General features: G+C 47.7%; 1 protein-coding gene across 1 annotated transcript in view; it reads left to right on the forward strand.

The window, feature by feature from the left end:
• Positions 1-5,150: 5,150 nt before the first annotated feature.
• The window catches only part of LOC133353421 (guanine nucleotide-binding protein subunit alpha-13-like), a 40,309-nt gene continuing 24,230 nt past the window's right edge, over positions 5,151-21,229 (forward strand). Inside the window, exon 1 of the mRNA XM_061569671.1 lies at positions 5,151-6,505. Coding sequence (XP_061425655.1) covers positions 5,996-6,505 — 510 coding nt within the window. The 5' untranslated portion in view covers positions 5,151-5,995. The remainder of the gene's footprint in view (positions 6,506-21,229) is intronic.

Below are 21,229 nucleotides of genomic sequence, written 5' to 3' on the forward strand. Positions count from 1 at the left end.
AACTCTCACGCCGGGAGATAAATATATTTTCGTGAGAAAAACTAAATTAACGTACAACAATTTCACACAAAAATCACAGATATCTGTCGGAGGGACGCAAATAACTACCCGGGGCAGTTTTTGACGGCAGACAGATCAAAATTATTAAATCAAAAGGTGAACAAGAGCGAATTGGAGCACTTTTGGAAGCTGAACTTGATAACAAGAAGCAACCGGCCAATGTGTCTGAAGAAGAGTTTGTATCAATGCGTATTGTTTGCTTTGCACGAAGAAGCACACAGATGGGATTAAACTGAGAGACAGAAAGAGCAATACATGGTTTTGAGAACATGCATAGGTTAGAGACGTAAGTTTGACTTAACAAATGTGGTCTTGCGTAGGATGCATAGCTGGAAGGGGTGATGATGGCTGGTAGGAAAATATGGCCGCAGCTAAAGTAACAGCCAAAGGAGGTAATATGGCCAAAGAGGGCATCCACTTTGTATGTGGAGCAGTGACATCGGTTTGTGTGCAGGTGCTGAGTGGTTGCATCGGGAGACCACAAGGGATGGTGGTGGCTTGGTGAGGCCTTCACCTGGCAGTGGGTTCATTGCACGAGCCAAAATAAAATAGTGTAACGAGTTGGAGGAACGTGGTTCTGTAATGTTTCTGTTATCAGTTCCATAATGTCATAAGGTGAGAGCGTAATGAGGACACAACTTAGAGCTGAAGATTTGTCATGAGATACCTGCGTTTAAAACTCAGAAAACTCAAGATATGTTCACAATTATTCGTAGGCATCACATTATTGCCATTGTATTATTACTAATATAATACTATAATGAGCCAAGAATGTCTGTTTGTGTGTAACGCGGGTGACGTCACTCCACATGCCGCACCCCCCATCATTAATATTAATGAGCGGGTGGATTTTTACACTCACGCAGAAGACGGTCGAGCGGAAATAATTTTTTTGCAAATTCGCTTTAAGTTTGACGTTTCTTTATTGAAATCGAACTAATAAAAATTATACGCAGCAACAAAGTGGATTTGGTGTCTTAATTATTTCTTCAGCACTTGAGATAAAAGTCTAATTTATGATTCTACATTATGATAAAATAGACATTTCTCGGTGATTTTTCAGATATTGTATCGAATTCCAATTTAAATCAACCACAGCGACCGAAAGCAGAAGAGAATAAAGTATCAGAGCAATGAATTTGAACAAATTGAAGGTTGGTTATATACAATGCTACAGTGAAATGCAGTCAAGTGTTTGATGACATACTTTTGTGCAAGATTCAGTGCCATTAAATTTACACAAGATACAATTATACTCTGCTCAATTTTTTCGTAAATATTACAGCTTCCGTCCTAGGACGGGCAAACAAGCTCGTTATAAATAAAACATTACTCTTGTACTGTATGAAAACAGGCCTACAGTCGGCAATCACAATCCTAAACATAACAGATTTCACATGTACCATGTGGCTGGATGAATAGCAACTTATTCATCTATGTCTATACCAGTAAGCTAAAAAAATGCCTTTAGTTGTGTGGTGGATTGCTTCATCTTTGAATTGTCTTCAGAGTGGTTCATTATGTGGGCGATGGTTTGGTTGTTATTTCTGCAATCACATTCCAGGCTTCCGTTGAGTTTCCGCTTGGGAAGGCTGTGAGATGTATGGATTCAATTGAATGTGGTCTATTATGTTCGAAGTAGTTCAATCCTGGAGGTTCTTTCTTGAAATCAATGATCGGAAATGTGTCACCATTTCTCCGAGTCACTGAAGCCCCGATTTATAATGATTGGTCTGGTTGTGCTCAATAATTATTTGCATTTCAAGCGGAAGTTTGGTAGAATACATAGATCTGCATGGATGGGCACATTTGAGTTGGCTTTGATGCGGCCGTATCAATGGTAATTCTTTAGTCTGCAGATCTCAGGAGGGATGATTGACAGCACAGAGAGCCAGGGTGAAGGAGTTGACTTTTGTGTACCTGTGACAATCTGCAATCGTGTGTCGTTTGAGATGGCGTCTGGTTGTTTGGATGTGCAACTCTTAGCCAAGAGGGAGCGCAGTACTTCACCACGTGGAGTAAACTAAGGCGAAGAAGGTAGCAGCGCGCAGTGTATTTGCGTCTGCTCCCAAACTAGTGCCGCCCGTCAGTTCTGCACAACTTCCGTCCTTGGATTTCGTTGTTTCGCAGATCCGCGGTGTAATGGTGAATTATAGACACACATTATTACGTGACTTTACCGAAAGAACCAAAGAGTATGGATTCCTGCAGTCACGAAAGCTTCAAATCAAGATTATAGATACACAGTTCAGTAAAAAAAACATCGCATTGCCTTGGTTTACTGTAATGAACATAATAATAGATTCCTTTACTGCACTCCGCGTTTAAACCAAATCCTGGGGCGCATTATGGAAGGACAGAAAATTAAAATGTAATGATGTGCGCACGGACAGAGATAACGCAACGAAACCAAACCCATTGCTGCTACTCCGCCGTGCGTTTTCGGGCTGTTTCGCGTGTCGCTCGGCGCGACGTCCGATGTGACATGGGTGTGCTCAGCTCGTGAGGACAGACATATGGCCTTGCTGAAATGACATGGACTGCTGGGAGCAGCTACAGCGTTTTAACTCCCACCCCGTTGGCCACTCCCGTGATAACCCCCCCCCAAGCACAGCCTCTGCCAGACACTCTCTAGCCTCTGCCCCTCCTTCCTTACCGCTCCACCCCCCATGAAGTTCCTGCCTCTTGTTAAAAAAACCCCACCACAAGTCTCCCCACACAAACTCCGCCTCTTGCAAATCAAGAGACCTCCTCCACCCCATATCATCATGGTTCAGCCCCTTCCCGAAAGCGAAGTCACCAATCCGCCTACCTTCTCTGTCCCGTCCCCCGAATGGGGGGGGGAGGGAGCACCACGCACCATACAGTAAGTCTAAAAAGTGCCATTGATTTGCAGTCGTTGTTCTTGAGGTCGTAGTAAAAATAGAGTAGCGAGTGAATGAAATTTGTGGCACGATGTGTTCCACAAACTGGCCGAATGTGTCATCAAACAGATTGTCTCGATGAAACGTGGGCGTTGTCTCGCTGACTCACAGTGTGCGTGGGGGTTTCTCCCGGGAATTCCCGATGATTCCTATTTTGAATCATTTTCACCGTTTAGGCAGCGTTTACATTGAGAAGTGCGGTCCTCTTGGGAATATTGTGTCTTCAGAAATAGGCGTTCTTTCTCTAAAAATATACCGTGCAATTATACCGGCTCACACCACTTCTGGCAGAGGTGTTTGGCCTACTCTTCCACGTTGGCCAGACGCAAATAAATGTACATGTACTCTATATAAAATGTCCGCCCATATATACACACACATACCCAATACATGCTGAATCCCCTTTAACTCAAACTAAATAAGAAGCAAAAAAACCACAACACATTTTTCACTCCACGTTATGATTGGCCCATCGGGTTTTCATTTGTCGATAAATGCCACAAATTGCCCCGCGTGAAGCCCGTCGTCCCACATCGCCACATCCTCGACCTCCCATCCCACGATGATGAGCAAACCAGCAGCCCCAACCCACCCGGGCGGCACGGTGTGTGGGTGTGTGTGGTGTGTGTGTGTGGGGGGGTGGGGTGTGTGTGTGGGGTGTGTGTGTGGGGTGTGTGTGTGTGTGGGGTGTGGGTGTGTGTGGTGTGTGTGTGTGTGGTGTGTGTGTGGGGTGTGTGTGTGGGATGTGGGGGTGTGTGTGTGGGTGTGTGCGTGGGGGGTGTGTGGGGTGTGTGTGTGTGTGGGGTGTGTGTGGGTGGGTGTGTGGGTGTGTGTGGTGTGTGTGGGGTGTGTGTGTGGGCGTGTGTGGTGTGTGTGTGTGGGGTGTGTGTGTGTGGGGGGTGTGTGTGGGTGGGTGTGTGGGTGTGTGTGGTGTGTGTGTGGGGTGTGTGTGTGGGTGTGTGTGGTGTGTGTGTGTGGGGGGTGTGTGTGTGGGTGTGTGGGGGGGGGTGTGTGTGTGTGGGTGTGTGTGTGTGTGGGGTGTGTGTGTGTGGGGGGTGTGTGTGGGTGGGTGTGTGGGTGTGTGTGTGGGGTGGGTGTGTGGGTGTGTGTGGTGTGTGTGTGTGGGGTGTGTGTGTGTGGGGGGTGTGTGTGTGGGTGTGTGTGTGTGGGTGTGTGGGGGGGGGTGTGGGTGTGTGTGGGTGTGTGTGGGGGGGGGTGTGTGGGGTGTGTGTGTGGGGGGTGTGGAGTGTGTGTGTGTGTGGGGAGTGTGTGTGTGTGGGGTGTGTGTGTGGGGGTGTGGGTGTGTGGGTGGGTGTGTGGGTGGGTGTGGTGTGTGTGTGGGGGGGGTGTGGGGGTGTGTGTGGGTGTGTGTGGGTGTATGTGTGGTGTGTGTGTGGGGTGTGTGGGGTGTGTGTGTGGCTGTGTGTGTGTGGGTGTGTGGGGTGTGTGTGTGGCTGTGTGTGTGTGTGCGTGGGGTGTGTGTGTGGCTGTGTGTGTGTGTGCGTGGGGGTGTGGGGTGTGTGTGGGTTGTGTGCGTGGGGGTGTGTGGCTGTGTGTGTGTGTTGTGTGCTTGGGGGTGTGGGGTGTGTGTGGGTTGTGTGTGGGTGTGTGTGGGTGTGTGGGGTGTGTGTGGGGGATGTGGGGGTGTGTGTGTGGGTGTGTGCGTGGGGGGTGTGTGGCTGTGTGTGTGGGTGTATGTGGGTGTGTGTGTGTGGGTGTGTGTGGGTGTATGTGTGTGTGTGGGTGTGTGTGGGTTGTGTGTGTGGGTGTGTGTGGGTTGTGTGTGTGCGGGTGTGTGTGGGTGTGTGTGGGTTGTGTGTGTGTGTGGTTGTGTGTGTGGGTGTGTGCGTGGTGGGTGTGTGGCTGTGTGTGTGGGTGTGTGTGGGTGTGTGCGTGGGGGGTGTGTGGCTGTGTGTGTGGGTTGTGTGTGGGTGTGTGTGTGTGGGTGTGTGTGGGTGGGTGTATGTGTGTGTGGGTGTGTGTGGGTGGGTGTGGGTTGTGTGTGTGTGTGGCTGTGTGTGCGTGGGGGGTGTGTGGCTGTGTGTGTGTGTGGTGTGCGTGGGGGTGGTTGATCGGACCTGTCAACCTCTGCAGACCCCACCCCCCGCGCTCTAATTGTATGACCGCCCCACATCCCGTGGTCCCGTGTCTCCTCCTCCGCCCGCTCACCAAACCCGGCCCCATTTTTTTCGTCTCTCTCGCTCTCTCCCTCCACAGCGTCTCCTCGCTTTCCCATCCCCCCACAAGTTTCCTCGTTTGTAAACGAGAAACATCTCTCTTTCGTGGTGGTGTTGGCGGCGGTGGTTGTTGTTGTTACGACAACGAGAGAGAGAGAATTGTCGCGCCGGCGAAGAACGGACGGAGAAGTGGGGGAGGAGGAGGAGGCGAAGCGAGAGAGGCGGCTTCGGACCGGAGGCTGGAGGAGGAGGAGGAAGAAGAAGCAGTAGAAGTAGAATAAGAGAAGGAGGAGGAGATAGCGAAGTTCCATCGGACACGACGAGGGAGGAGGGAGTGAGGAGGGAGCAGGAGGGAAGAGAACGACAACAACAACACCGAGGAGGACGACGACGCGAAGTAGTTTTTGGGGTCCGTGGAGCCGGCGGCGCTCGGCGCGTTTCGCGAGCCGCGGGAGAAGAAGAAGTGGCGGGCGGGAAGAAGAAGGAGCAGGAGGAGAAGGAGGAGAAGGCAGGGAGGGAGGCAGGGAGGGAGATAAAAGTTGTTGGCGAGGGCGAGGAGGAGGGGGTTGTTCGCTAGTACGCGTGGCCTGTTGGGGGGGCTACTTTTGTTGGCGTCTGCGTGCGGATCCGCGGTACAAGGCGCCCGGCCGGGCCTCTCCCTCCCGACAAAGGGCGGCAGGGGCGGGAGGATTCAGCAGCAAGAGCAGCAGCAGGAGGAGGGGAGGAGGGGTGGAGGAAGACGCAGAGGCAGAGACGGACGCACAGGGCGAGCAAGCGGTGCGGGTGAAGCGAAGCCAGCAGCAGCAGCAGCACAAGCCACCAGCAGCAGCAGCCATGGCCGACTTCCTACCCACGGACTCGTGCCTCGCCGGCTGCTTCCCCACCTGCTTCCTCTCGCAGAGGGAGATCGAGCAGCGTCGCAAGAGCAAGCAGATCGACGCCATGCTGTCACGCGAGAAGCACCAGGCACGTCGGGTCGTCAAGGTGCTGCTGCTGGGCGCCGGCGAGAGCGGCAAGAGCACCTTCCTCAAGCAGATGCGCATCATCCACGGCCGAGATTTCGACCAGAGGGCCCTCGACGAATTCAGGGCCACCATCTACGGCAACGTGATCAAGGGCATGCGAGTGCTGGTGGATGCCCGGCAAAAGTTGGGCATCCCCTGGGCCGAGCAGGCCAACGAGAGGCACGCCGCCTTCGCGATGGCTTTCGACGGCCGGGGAGGCGGAGGGGGCCTTAACGAGGTGGCGCCCGCCGTCTTCCAGCAGTACGTGCCGGCCCTGCGGCACCTCTGGGCCGATGGGGGCATCGCAGAGGCGTACAGGAGGAGGAGGGAGTTCCAGCTGGTAAGGTGGACGAGTTGGTGGGGTTTTTTTTGGGGAGGGAGATCGGGTGAAATGTTATTGAGTCGGTGTGTGTGTGTAGATGGGATTTGGGTTAGCTGTGTGGAGTCCATTGGGTGGTGGTGTTGAAAGTTGGTGGCGTGGAAGGTGATGGTGTGGGTAGGGATTGGCATGTTGATGGAATGGTGGGGTGGATATTATTACTGGGTGGTGGTGAAGGGACCCTGGCATGGTGTGGGTAGGAGATGATGATGTAGTTGGGGCTGTGGTGTTGCCAATAAGTTGATGGCATGTCTGGGAGGGCAGTATGGATTTTGGTGTAATGGTGGTGGGTGAAGGCATATAGGTGGGTGAAGGCATATAGGTGGGTGAAGGCATATAGGTGAAGGCATGTTTGGTTGTGAGTCGGTGTAGAAGGGTTCGAGATGGGTGGTGGGTTTGGGTCGGCTGAATGGATGGCGCGGTGGTCGTGATTGATGGTTGTGAGGGGATGGTTTAATTGTGTGGATGGGTGACTATGTGGATGGATTTGTGGGGTGGTGTTTAGGTCGGCGATTGTGAAATTAGGAGGATGATGGTAGGAGAGTCGAATGGTGTAGTTGAGTGACTTGGGATTGATTTAGTGGAGGTGATGGTAGCGATGGACTGGCGTGCGTGATAAACGAGTGAATGATGTGGTTGTGTGTAAGTTGATAGTGTGACAATGGATTATATGACGTTACTGTGAAATGTGGCTGGGTGATGGTAGTTTAGAGGACTGTGGTAGTGGGGTAATGTGGCATTGAGATGAGTGGACGAGAGCATGAGCAGCTGAGCTTTGGGTTGATGATGGCTGTGATGTTGTTGGTGATGATGGTGACGTACTCGATTTGAGTAGCAATGAGGTGGACAATGATCAAGATACCACGTGTGTTGTTGGGAGGTGGGCTGGTAGAGGTGGTTGCCATTCGCGAGTTTGTTGTAAGAGCAGGCCAGCATCTGGGAGAATACGTGACGGATTGTAGGCGGTGGGCAGTGTGGGAATGTGAAACTGTATGGACAAGACATGGTTTGGTGTAATGTTGAAGCTGATTGGAAAACAGACTGGAGGGGGGGGGAAATGGTGGACGGAAGGGAGTTTGGCTCTGGAGTGAAACAAAACGAGGGGCTGAATGAAATGTGGCAGGAGAATAAGGGGGCAAGAGGGGGGACCTCGTGCATGGGGACTCGGATTGACAGGGCCCTTGGGGCAAAAGGCATTTTGCAGGAGGGGGGAGGAGGAATGTGTGGATCTTAGGGAAGCTGTGGGGCGAGGGGTGCCTTGAGGCAGTGCGCTTCTTGGGGAGGCGGATGAAGGATGGAGGGTATCAGAATATTTATTTGTACTGGAGGAATCCGATGAGCTCTAAAGCAATTTTTTTTACCGATGTCCGGTAGGGGCGGATAAGAACGTTGCACCAACAAACCGTAGAAAAACATGATGGTAGTACAAAGTACAAGAAAGATAAACAAGTCACACAAACACAACACGAAACCATCCCCATCCTACCAGGCAAAGCCCACTGAGGTATCAACTTGTTTTTCAGAAGCGATCTTGGCCACAAGTGATCGCTCAACAAAGTGGCCTATAATTTGGACATTTACAGCACCAAAGTAATCAAAATAATCAAAATTCATGTTTCTAAATTTGGAGGGAAAAACCCGAGGACCCGGAGAAAAAAAAATCCACGCCACCATGGGGAGAAAATGAAAACTCCAAATATACAGGCGTCTGGTTCGGAATCGAACTTCCGACCTCCTGCATACCAAGCGAGGAAGTTGACATCACTTGGGATGGTTTGGGGACAAATAGAATTGTTGGTGACAGGCTTGTAAGATGTAGAGAGAGCCACGGAATAACGGGAGGACATTGAGCTGATAATGAACTGTAATAACAACAGTGATGCCTCCTATTTGTTCATTTAAGCGCCTAAACTTTCGTCTCAATACTTTTTCAGGGCAGGTCTGCTCTGTGATGGTTTGGCCAATTCCATTCATAATCGTTTGACGTGTGGTAGGAATCCATTGCCCTCCTGCCGTCTAGTGACCATTTTCGTGGCCACCACCATGCAGATTGGAAAGATAACGAGAGAAACTTAAGAGGATTGGTGGACACGGTTTGCGATGAGTGAGGTGGATGAGGGCTGAACTGGGGCTAAATGGATGCTGTCGGGAACCGGTGGTGATCCGAGTTTGCCAGAAGTAGTGGGCGTATAACGTGTATCATTGCATTTACTCATTGTATGTGTCTGCTTGAGTTGTTTGCCAGGCCAAAGTTGAATCTTTATCATCAAGTCACAGTCTTGCATAAGACCTGTGACTTGAGCGCCAATTCTATCTGTAAACTGATGTCATCTTTTATTCATGAAGAAAGCCCTCCTCCTACGAGGATAAAGTTGTTTTCTACATTGTTCTGCTTGTGTGGTACAGTAACTTGATTTAGAGGCTGGGGTGAAGACTGGCTTCACTGTCACACCGCAATGTTGTAGCTTTAAGCATAATGCCAACCCTATCTCACCAACCACGTGACATCATGATCCCAACTAGCATACAGTAAAACACCGGGGTTAAAGTGGTTTCAAGTAAAGTTTGCCTTGTGAGATTAACGAGAGCCTCATGACTCTTGTTGTGCTTACAATGGGGTGTTGTGTGTTGTGTGTGTGTGTTTTTGACCACCTTTTTGTTGTGCTGTTTGTGGCCTCTCAATCTTTCGGCTTGCCGTGTTCCCTCGCTCACCCACCCACCAGCCCGCCCACCACCAGCCATCAACTACATGTGCTTAGCTTGTGGCAAAAGGAAATGGTGCAAAGGGGTGGAATGAGTGTGTGGGCGTGAAGGCACCAGAGAGCTCTCGAAAGTCAGCCGTGTGTCACGCTATCCCCGTGCAGCCTTCAAGTAGCGTTCCTACATTTGAATGCTATCCCCGTTAAGCACCAACTCATTCTTTTTGTATTCCACGTTTGCGTCATGGGCGGTTTAGCTTTGACATACACTTGCAAGAAACCCACCTGGACAAGTGATAACGAGAGCATTCGAGAAACAAATACAGCAGCAAGGCTCTCATGTGTGTTCCGCGTGGCGATGTTTGGGGGAGGGGAAGACGGGACTTGGCACATCCTATTTGCACTCATCCACGGAAATGACTTATGTTATCCATGTGGATAAGAAGATTAATACTACGATGAATTTGTTGCCTTTCCAGGTAATTCCCCTTGCCCGTGCAAAGGCTTATTGATATAAATTAGATTCGTGAATTTGTCACGAACTCTCTTGGGTGGTTACTTATAATATTCTCACGTCTCTGTGCTCTAATACTGTGCTCAGAAGAAGTTAGCACACGGGAGGTCTAATGGGAAATGTTGCCAACTTAGAGATTCTGTCATTAGACCTAAGCAATATTCGTTTTGTTCTGGCAACTAAAATTAGTTGAAGCAACTCGCGACAAATCTAGTGACTTTGAGACATGGGCGTTATACTGTACATCTTTTGGCATTGTGGGTACATATTCAAGATCCTGTATCAGTTTACTTCTGTAATGCTTGGTAAATTGGCGAGTGACATTTCTGACAACTTTAAAAGTGTATTTTACGGCATACGCTGACTTGCTGAGGTTGTTTTTACTTTGCTGTTGAAAGAGTTGCCAACTCGACGACCTTTCCCGGATGAGTCATTCGTATGTCGTCCATTGAGGATACCCAAATGAACGTGTAGCTACTTCCGGTGAATCCTGTTACCCACAGAAAAAAATGCAGATGCTCTTTGGTTCTTTCGGTAAATTCACGGAGATGAAAAATAATGATAAAAATAATAATAAAATGTAAATAACTAAAAAAAATTAACTGTACAGTAGTTTAAAAACAAATTACTGTACAGTAATTTTGCTGTGGCTGTTCCACCTGATGACGAAAGCTTGTGTTGCCTCCGAAACGTTGTGATTTAATTTAGTTGTTTTCATTTTATTACTATTTTTTTTCATCTACGTGACTTTACCGAAAGAACCAAAGAGTATGGATCCTTGCAGTCACAAAACTTCAAATCTAGAAAAAGGCAGATGTTGGTGAGATTCCATTTGTGGATAAAAAGGCTTTCCACCGTTTCGATTATGGGGCGTGGATAAAGGGAGCACCTGGGTATCATGGACCCAAACAGGAGGAGTTGCTCTGCATTCGATCAAACTCAGCTATGTTTATAATGTTGGGAAAAACTGCGGTAGAGCTGCAAGTGTTATTAGTTTACCCCCCCTTTGACCTTTTTTTTGTTACTCCCTGAATACTGAAAAATGAGACCTGTAGCAGCATGTAGGTCATTGCATCAGCTAGAAATCCAGTTCCTGCAGTTTGGTTCGGTTCAACGCTTGCCAGAGCGAATACAGAGCTCTGTAAAGTAAGCAGACCAATGTTCATGCATGTGCCGTCCAATCTCTAATAGGTAGAATTGTAGAAATATTATAATTTCTGCGCCTTATTTGGGAGTTGCCAAAATCCTACAGTTTGTAGGTTGGTGTGCCATGGGGATCATAAACAGTTTGCTTAAGTACAGGCAGAGATTGGCAACAGCGGGTCTTTCTGGCCGGACACGACTCGTCCATTTTTTCACGTCATCCGGTGGTAACGCTTGCTATCTCTTTTACTCGCCAAGTGAATTGAGGGGTTGTTGTTCGTGTGTAAAATACACTTTTGTTCTCAGATGTGTTGTAAGGTTTTGTATCATGTGCTGCTATCCGGCCGACATCTCTGACGTTTCGGTCCACGCACTGGAAGAAATTTAAGTTCCTGAAGAAGCTCCCAGAGTACGTGGTGCAAAAGGATGGACATGCCGAACAACACGCGCCACATCCTGATAACATTTCAGAAAGCTGCACAGCACAATGGTGAAACATCTTAAGCAGTAAAATAGACTGACCGTACTTTGGCCGCTATGGGGCAAGAAAGCTGAGCATAAAACCATTGACAGTGCCGTTGTTGTTGCACACTACATGCTGAAAGTGGGGACCATTATGGTTTAAATGTAGAAAATGGACGAACTTCTGGAGGTAACCCATTCACCAGGCAGCAAAAACACTACCATTGTAACGTGTCACACCTTGTTAACGCCCGCCGAGTGTGACGACTTTGGAGTTACGCAATGAGATCTCTCTCGATGTGTGCCTGGTAATGCTGCTGGTATTGTTGTGGTTGAGGCTTTAGGTACAGTGTGAATGTGTTTTCCGTGTGCTTGTACTTGATGCTGTTTTTCGTGCCCTGACTGTAATGGCGTTTTATCGCAAAACAACAAAACTCTGCTGGAGAGCGGCCGTCCCTGTCTTGCTGCCGTTTTTAATACAGACAGCCTTGGTATGAGCTTTTTAGGGTGAGAATACCGATGATCTTTACAGGGTTTTTTTTCGTAGATGGTAGTCAACCTACACACGACGTGGCCACAGACGGCAGTAAAAAAGTAATGTGAAACGAGATTCTCACATTTGCATGATATTTCCACCGAATTACTAAAGTCATTAAAGTAAAGTATTGTAGTATGTATTTGTCCGTGCACTTTCTTACATCTTTCCCAAAATCTTTTCACTGTTCCTCATAATTGCAATAGTTCCCAAGCCCATGTTTAAGGCGGACTTAATTCCATTGTTTGGTGATATTCACTGGGGGTGTCTGAAATGAATGAAAGGGGTTTGACATTTCTCCTACGGATACAACGACAGCCTTAAAATCCACTGTGACCCAGCAGGCTGAACATGGCGCTTGACACAAGAGGATGATTAACTTTGCTCTTATAATTGTTTTAGAAAAGTGTATTTTTGTACCTCAAAAACCGAAGACAATGGCTTGTGTTCAAACCGTGCGGCTAATAATGTCAGTGTTTGTGAGGAGGGCTCTTTCGCAAGGCATTTGACCTTAACCCTAACCTTACAGCCACGCCCTGCATTTTACAGTATACCATCGTGATCCTGATCTCTTCCAACAATGCCAAAAGTGAATGTATATACAGTAAGTAGATTTAAAAATATCACCGTGGTATATCCGAGGATTGTTTTTGCATGCTTTAATGCTAAAAACAGTCTTACTCATCCATCACAACAATAAAGTGCCTTGCTGCTATCAGCGGCTGTGCAACACGATGTGAAACAAAAAACGTAGCCATGTCTTTTAGACCGTGGCAAGTTTCATGATTACAATGCAAACAAGAACCCCCTTTGCGTCGTGATTCAAGGTTTTGAGGTGTTAAAATACTGCAGAGCATGGACATTGATGCGTTAATGTTGATTGCCATTTCTAATAAAGAGTGGCTTTTGGAGACTGCCACAGTTATGCAATTGAAGCCATTTCCAAAAATAAAAAGGGGCAATTGTTATAATGTATTTGTGCTTTAGTTGACAGGTCTTGATTTCCCATAGGTACACGGTGGAGCAAGCCATTAGTGGGAACTCTGGGCTAATGATGCACGCTCGTAATTTATCCTGTTCGATTTGCTGCTCTTGAGGAAGGCAGTTTGGGGCTGCATTTAAATTAACGTCACATGGCCACAGCCGGGAACGCCGATAGATTTGCACCCATTTTTCAAGCGGTGCACGACAGGGGTAAGGCGGTTGCTTGCGCATTAAAAACACATTTTCAAAACAAAACACGGTGCCCATTTCTCAAGGCGACGGGAAAGCATGACTGAGTGATAAAAAAAAGATTGAGAAACTGAAAGCACGCAGCATTCAAGGACGCGTTGGGGAGCTTGTATGCCGTCTCTGGCGTCAACGCAGGGGGAGCATTAGCAGCACAGAGAGCTCTTGCGGTGTTGAGTGCGACGTGACTTGTTAGCTCGGTCCTTTTGGTAATGGCACGAGATATTAGCCTGGCTGTTAACACGTGCGACCGTGGGCTTTCCCTGTCAACGGTTGGAATAACCTACGTTGGTTATAAACCGATGGCCTCCATTGCAAGTTTTGTGCCCATTCAACATCCTCCGACTACTTTTGGAAGCTCTTATAATTGTGTTAATTCCATAAAGCAACGGCTAATGTCGAAATTGCCTCTGCACCTAAGTAGAAAATACCAAATATGGAATTGGTTATTGTGCACGTTTTTACAGCCAAGGGACTTGTCTCGATAATGATGTGCACACACAAAGTAATCGTGCTGGACAAAGATATTGGATTAGTGTTGTGAGTTGACTGGGCGGGTAGTCCAATCAGGTTGTGGCCACGCACCCATTTCCCTTGTGGAGAATACACCGTCAGAGTGCACGCGTCTTGTTACCAACTACAGAAATGCAATTAACGTTGCCACGATGTGACTTAAAGAAAACATCCATCGTTTTTTTTTATTTTTACAACAAGATGCAGCATTCCTTTTAGAGAACTTGACTCATTGCTGCAAAAGGTTGGGAACGTTGCCTCTCAAGCTTGGTGAAGACATCTTTATGCAATCTAGGTCAGGATGAAAGGGAAGTCCTAGCGAGGCCTAGTTATAATGTGGACAATTTGAACCTCATGCTTTTTTTTTCCCAGAGCATTACCAGATCATCAATTCTACCTGCTGAGCTAGTGTTACTGCTGTATGTGTGAGTGTGAGAAGAACAGTGTGCACACATGCACATAGGGACCATTTAACGCGAGAGTGTGTATCGGTAAGTGGGCACAAATAAAAGGAGAGTGCTTTGTGCAGCATGTTTCCATGTAAAGCTAATCATTGGAACCACATGTTCTTAACTAATGTCGTTAAGGGTTGTCTGCCATTTCGTATTAATACGCGAATATCATTCATGGAATACACTTTCTCTTGGTCTCGATTAGACGGGGTGTCATCTGTCCCAAGTTTGGAGTATTTTAAGCCAGTGTGTGCTCATGCAGTCGCGATCGTGGCTTCTTCCCTTTGCTCTTTGGTTTTTTGCCTTTTTGAGTCATTTCCCGTCTTTTACCAGAAAGTTGTTTGCGCAAGTGCCCTGTAACGTGCGCATCCCAGTTCCCGTTGTCGTGTTTAATTCAAGCTCACTCCTATTGAAAGCAAATAAGGATGCCGAACGAGAACGCTCATTGTTTCCCCCGTTGAAGCGACAACACTACAGGAATGTTTTTGTCCCCCGTGTACCGTCGCTATCCCAGTTTTTTTACTTGCCGGATTCTTGTTTATTTGTGTCTCTTGCCAGATTCGGTTCTACCGACGCATGCCTTTACCGGCCGTTGTGGTGCAGGACCAGTTTAATGACCGATCTGCTGAGCTTGCGCGACGTGAACGACGTGCCCACGATGCATGTTGATGTCTGCTTCCAGTTGAAGCCCGATTGCAACTGTCAGTCCTGTTTTATTTGGCGTTACCCCGCCCGCCCGCCCGCCGCTCCCCCTCCCTTGGCCATCATAGTGCACACCAAGCAAAACTTGTCGGTCCGCATACCTCGGTATCTTTTTCTCACAGCACCTCCTGCTCCGTGCACGCATGCCTTAACCCTGCCAGGCATGCACCAAGGACCGTCTCTCAAGTCCAAACTACAATCTCTGTTAAGTGCAAGACGCAGCGAACCCTATTATAGCATTGCCCCTTCTGCTGCGTCCGTGCCGTCCTTATTCGTTATGCCCGCGCTTTGCTTTGTACCGACCGGGCCGGCGTGCCCCTTTGTCTAACCGAAGGTAATTAACGCGTATTACAAACACCGCAATGGGCCTGTCCGGAGGAGATTGTCGGGGGGGGGCGGGGCATTTGTGGAAGCATCCAGCTGAACATGCCTTGCACTCTTGCTAAATCCCGTGCATGTACAGACAAAGGCTTGGCAGCAGATTAACGAAGCTGTGCCGGTGATTGGGGGGGGGGGCATAAAAAATGAGAAAATGTCTGCGGCAGTGGTTATATAAAAGTGCACGGTCCGGATAATTTGGTGGTCAATGTTGCAGAGCGCCCTTTGACCTGATGAGTCAGTAATTACGTGCCCGCTCGCATCGTCGAAGGCTTGCTCGCATCGTCGAAGGCTTGCTCGCATCGTCGAAGGCTTGCTCGCATTGTCGAAGGCTTGCTCGCATTGTCGAAGGCTTGCTCGCATCGTCGAAGGCTTGCTCGCATCGTCGAAGGCTTGCTCGCATCGTCGAAGGCTTGCTCGCATCGTCGAAGGCTTGCTCGCATCGTCGAAGGCTTGCTCGCATCGTCGAAGGCTTGCTCGCATCGTCAAAGGCTTGCTCGCATCATCGAAGGCTTGCTCGCATCGTCGAAGGCTTGCTCGCATCGTCGAAGGCTTGCTCGCATCGTCGAAGGCTTGCTCGCATTGTCGAAGGCTTGCTCGCATCGTCGAAGGCTTGCTCGCATCATCGAAGGCTTGCTCGCATCGTCGAAGGCTTGCTCGCATCGTCGAAGGCTTGCTCGCATTGTCGAAGGCTTGCTCGCATCGTCGAAGGCAGCAAGATTGTGAGCAGGCAAAGTCCTCAACTCGTTTCTAGCCACCGGCTCGATAAGGCCACTGTTTATCCGAGGCTCCGCCCCTTCTCACGAGCATTGCAATTTTCACTTTCGGAGTGGCCTTGCTTTTGGTTGGGGACAAGTCGTTGGTGGGGACTGGGGGGATGGTCGAGGGAGATTTGTAATTGTCTCAACTCCCCTCGCGCTCCCGCAGTTCAACAAAGAACAGAGAGAACTTTACATGTTGGACTTTTTCTAGAACCGACGATGGTGACATCACCACCTTTGGCACTGCTGCTCTTCGCTACGGCGCTCCGTGATTTACGCCACGCTGTGGCTTGCTCAAACACGGGTCTCTGTTTGACGTGTCTTGCACGTCTCGCGGATATCTCGAGAGACCCGAGATAACTTGGAAAAACCGACCCGGTTACCAAGTCTTTTGCATGTCAATTACGTTGACAATTGCATTAAATAAAATGGCAGAATGTGCTTTCGCGCAAGGTTAAATAGACTTCACAATCGCTGTATCATATGTTCGCTATCGACGCAGATATTGAGCAGACGTGCTTCAAAAACACACATGGAACTGAAATAAATTTTATGCCAATTTTAATGCGGTGTCTGGAAAGTGTATCGAGTTCGTCGGTCCAGAACTGTCTCTTAAGAGGGGTATAATATGTCCATTTAAACATTTAGCAAAACAAAGTGAAAATACATAGAGACGGAATGGTACGCGTGTGCTAAAGTGATTATTCTGTATCTCTGGCACAAACACTGAATCGGTGCCTGATGTTGCGAGCTACTTGTACATGTGGAAGCGGCCAGACCTATCAGAAACCAGAGCTCACCACGGCTCGTTAGTGTTCCTCAATGCCATGCCCTTGCTGTTGCCTCTGGGAAAGCGATCTTGGATGGCCACGCCAACCGTGTCGGCCTCTGTTTATGAGAACCCGGCATCCTGGAATACCAGGTGCAGGGAGCCTACGGCACATGGACCGAGCCAGCTCTGCAGCCTCAATTCACACGACACGTTGCTGCATGGGGCCTACCACTTAAAAATGGCCCACAAATGACAGCCGTTACTGCGAACACCTTAGCCTTACCGTTCGGTTAGCAGAGGGAATATTCTTCATCCTGGCATCGCTGCGTTTTTTATATCCGCCTGCTCGGTCACTCCTGTTGCTGCAAGGACCTATTGCAGTGACGGAAGGGGCTGACGTGTGTGAAGTTGTTGGCCGTCCGTTACCTGAAAGTCCTGTTCATCCCTCTGTCAGGAACTTTTACCATTCACCTCCACTGCTGTAAGCTAGTTAGTTTATTCCAATATATCTTCTCAGGTTAGAATTGTGCATTTGCTTAAGGTATTGCCACTCTGGGTATCAGCGGTGTAATGATGCATCGATTCGCCCATTAAAATCTGTTATTAAACTCACAATATGTGCATCAAGTTGCTTGTGTGAGAAACATTGTTATTCAGTTTGTTCTATGTAATGGATTCACGTGAATTGTAGCAATTAACAAAATAGCCAGGGAGGTGAGGGCTAAGTCTTCACATCTCTCTCGTGTATTATTGATGGTTGTGTCACCATGATTTACACTCTTCTACCTAGTAATACATGCTGACAGGTATTAACGGTATTAACAGTGAAGATTTGATTTTGGATTTGTTAGGGTTTTCCACTCCGCAGGTAGCTTTTCAAAAGCTAAATGTGGAATTTAATTATGGACAGATATTTTTGATCATGTGTTCATGTTAAACATGTACAGGAATTATCAGGGAGTGCAAACTATCCTGTGGAATCTATCCTGCCACTTCTGCTCCAATATTTTCTCATGAACTTCACTCATAGATTCCTTTACCCATGTTAAGGGCTCAGTCGACCACATCGACTCATCAATACTATCTTGAACCACCATTCTGCAGGGTCCTCACACTTCTCTAACTGCTCCTTCTCTTGGACTGCTAGAATTAATAATTGTTCCCATGATCTCTTTTCCCCAAGTTCTTAACCTTGCTCGATTCATGAAACGTATTAACTCTTATCTATTACACTTTTTGTTGCTGGCCACATTGCATTCTGGACCTTTAAGCCTGGGCTCGACGTCTGTCAAAAAAAATGGTGGTCATCCTGCCCAAAAGAGGGCTCGGTGTGGTACTGCAATGTCGGTGGGCTTGTTTTCGGAGAGCTTGTTAAAAATAACAAAACCATAAATTGTCAATCCACTACTTGACGAAGGGCTCCCTATGCCGTGTCGGTCTTGAGAATTGTCTGACCATAATTCATCATGGTGGCCGGTGCATGTTGGTGAAGGAAGGGGGGCGCCCATGATCGGTGAGGATATCGCTCGCCAATCGAGTCACCTGTGGCTGGGAATTGAACTGAGGTCACCAGGTTCATAGCACAGTGCGCTAACAACCACACCAAGAATACTAGGTCCATGTAAAGATGCATCAATTCGCAAATAAAAATCAATTTCTCCACCACCTCCCCCACCCTTTTTTCCTTTACTTTTGTTCCTCTTTCCTTGCCTTCCCTTACGCTGCTGCTCGCAGTCCCTATGTTCATGGGGCAGTGAGCCCAATCTCCTCCCCTTCCCAGAACCCAGGAGCACTGAGTTCGGACTTTGGTTCGTGGAATTTCTGTACCCCCCTCCCTTTATTGTGGTTTGTGACTTTTTACTGGACTCTTGTTATACTGAAAAGAAAATCCAATTTCTGCACGCAAATTACAACAAATTACATATGTAACAGACCGTGAATTGCATTGCGGCCACATAAGGGAGTTGGACACATAAAGCCCACCTTCACCACCTGGAGGTGGGGAATTGGCTGTGTCCGGGAAGGGTGGGATATGTGCTGGGGAGATTTGGCGCGGGGGGGGGGGGAGTCTTTGGCTCTGTTTGCGTGGGGGTGTGATTGATCAGGGAGGTGTAAAAGAGAGGGGACAAAGGAGAGTGGGGAGTTGGAAGGGGACTCTGACGCCATCGAGGTGTGGGCGAGTTGCCATGCGGCGATGGAGCCCGAGTCAACACGTGTTCGGTGTTCCAGGACCTGCTGGAGTTGGCTGCCCGTGTGGTTGGCTGGGGCAGTACCACACATTTATCAAATCATGTGTTTTGAGAAAGCTACTCTTGCCAATGAGACTATCCTGGTCTCTTGAGTTCTCACCTGGTTAAAATAAACGTGTTTCTCATTTTTAGTTTTAATTGTAATGGGGCCACATGAGCCTACAGCCAATAGATGTGCTACCATTCACCGCAGTGTTAACAATAATTGCTGTGTGATTCAATTGGGGACTGAAGCATGGCACGTCATTGAATTACTGGGGAGGTGAATTGTTCACACCCAATGTTAATGTCACATTTAGACCAATGCAGCAAGCAAGATTGGGCAAACGAGACAGAAAAATGAGAAACAATACAAATGAGGCTGTCAGAACGGAAAAAACAATGACCCCAAATCGTGACAGTTCATGGAAGTACTGGAAGGGTGATTCGTGAAATGCCTGGGGCATATGTACATACATACTGGTCACAAATAATTTTTCTAAATTAAATCAATATTCTTCATTCCTCCCCCGTAATGTTTTTTTGTGGTTTGTACAGTGTTGTGATTTTGTTGTTCAAACGCTATGCAAATACAAATTGTAAAAATGTTCTGAGATGACCCGTGGTTATATTGGTCACACACTGGCGTGTTGCACGTGGACACACAAGTTTGGTTATGGGACCTGCTTTTGGTTTTATGATGTGCTTTTGCCCCATCCCCCCTTTTCCCGGTTGACAAATAAACTAGCAATAAAGCACAAGTCCTTCAGGGTCTCCAAATAAAAGTTTTGAACAAATGTATTCATTTTAGCTTTGGATTAGGTAATATTTGCTCACTTATCTACAAACTTTAGTGGCTCCTAAGAGCAGTCTCTTCCCCGTTTGGCTCTTCCTAAACACAACTCGATGTTTCTACCAGAGCATAATGTCCTACAAGTAACTTTGTTCCCGACGATGGGAGAAATTTGGTCTTGCGTTTCCACGGGCGGCAGGCACTCTTGATTGCTGTTGAAGGAAAGAGATTCTTGTGCGTAGCTCCCAGGAGACTCGGGCCGAATGTTTGCCTGTTGAGTGTGCGTGTACGTGAAGAGGGGAATGTGGGTTAGTGGGGTCAGGATTAGGTTTTCTGGGTGTGCATTGCAGGTAAATCCTCCATCCTTGGAGATTATTAGAAGACCTTTTATTTACTTTTTGTTTATGTTAGATGAGCCCCACTGGGGGCAGTCTTATTACACTTTATGGAGTTTTTTTGTAATCAGGTTGAGGAGGACTTTTCACTAATGTTTAGAAATTTGGATTTTGTTTTACTGCAGTAATCCCAATTGTATTACTTTGAGTAAGTTTGTATTGTGGCTCAGATTAACATGGATACTAACTGGCATGCTGTGATGAAGCACATACAATAGTGGAATAACAAAACTACATACAAAAAATGCTTGAGTTTACAAAGCGTGACAACCCTGCGAATGTGGGGAAATAAACTGTTCCTGGTCCTCTCTTCCCTGAAGATCATCCATAGACCAGATTTCCGTCTGCAGAGCCTTTCATGAGTTTCATTTGTTGATATGTTAAGGGGATGGCACTTCATTTTTTGTGCAGAATTTTAATGGGTTATGGTTTTTAGTTTGGGTATACGGTTAAGGTTGTTTAGGGGTTCGGGTTTGGGGTAAAGGGGACCATACTTGACACTTGCTTTTATTTCCACATCTGGATGGACAGTTGCCTTGGCCCTCTTTTTTAGATTACAGAATAGGATTTCTCTGTGTTTTCATAGGAATTATCCAGCTGGCTCCAGCCCAAAATGCTTGCAGATTATTATGCAAATACATTTGACAAAATGTACATTCCTGCAGGCTCAATTTAACATTTCCCTGCCATGTGAAGTGCACATTCATATGGTGGTGGAGGATGTCTACTTTTGATTTAATTCTCATGGTCATCCATCGCTAATCCACCGCTGGGTGAAGGTTTTTCCAGGCTGACACCTCCTCACGATACTGTGATGTAATAAGGCTTCCTTTAAAGTGTTACTTAATTTATTGTCCTAAGTTGTGATGGGCTGAGTTGGCCACCAACCGGAATATGAACTCGGAACCTTCCAATTGCGAGTCCAGCTCTTTGCCAGGTCCAGGATCTGGGTGCCAGCCGTCTGGAATACACTAATCTCAGCATAAGCACACCTAGGGGGGGGGAGTGCATGACACTCTAAAGGCGTGAACCTGAATTTGAACGCCTCCGTTAAACTTTTCCGGCCGAGCTTGCCCAGTAAAACAGTTGTGGGCTTGATATGCAAGTC

Source organism: Lethenteron reissneri, chromosome 44, assembly GCF_015708825.2.
Source record: "Lethenteron reissneri isolate LAM-NWPU_2019-01 chromosome 44, ASM1570882v1, whole genome shotgun sequence".
Classification (NCBI taxonomy): domain Eukaryota; kingdom Metazoa; phylum Chordata; class Hyperoartia; order Petromyzontiformes; family Petromyzontidae; genus Lethenteron; species Lethenteron reissneri.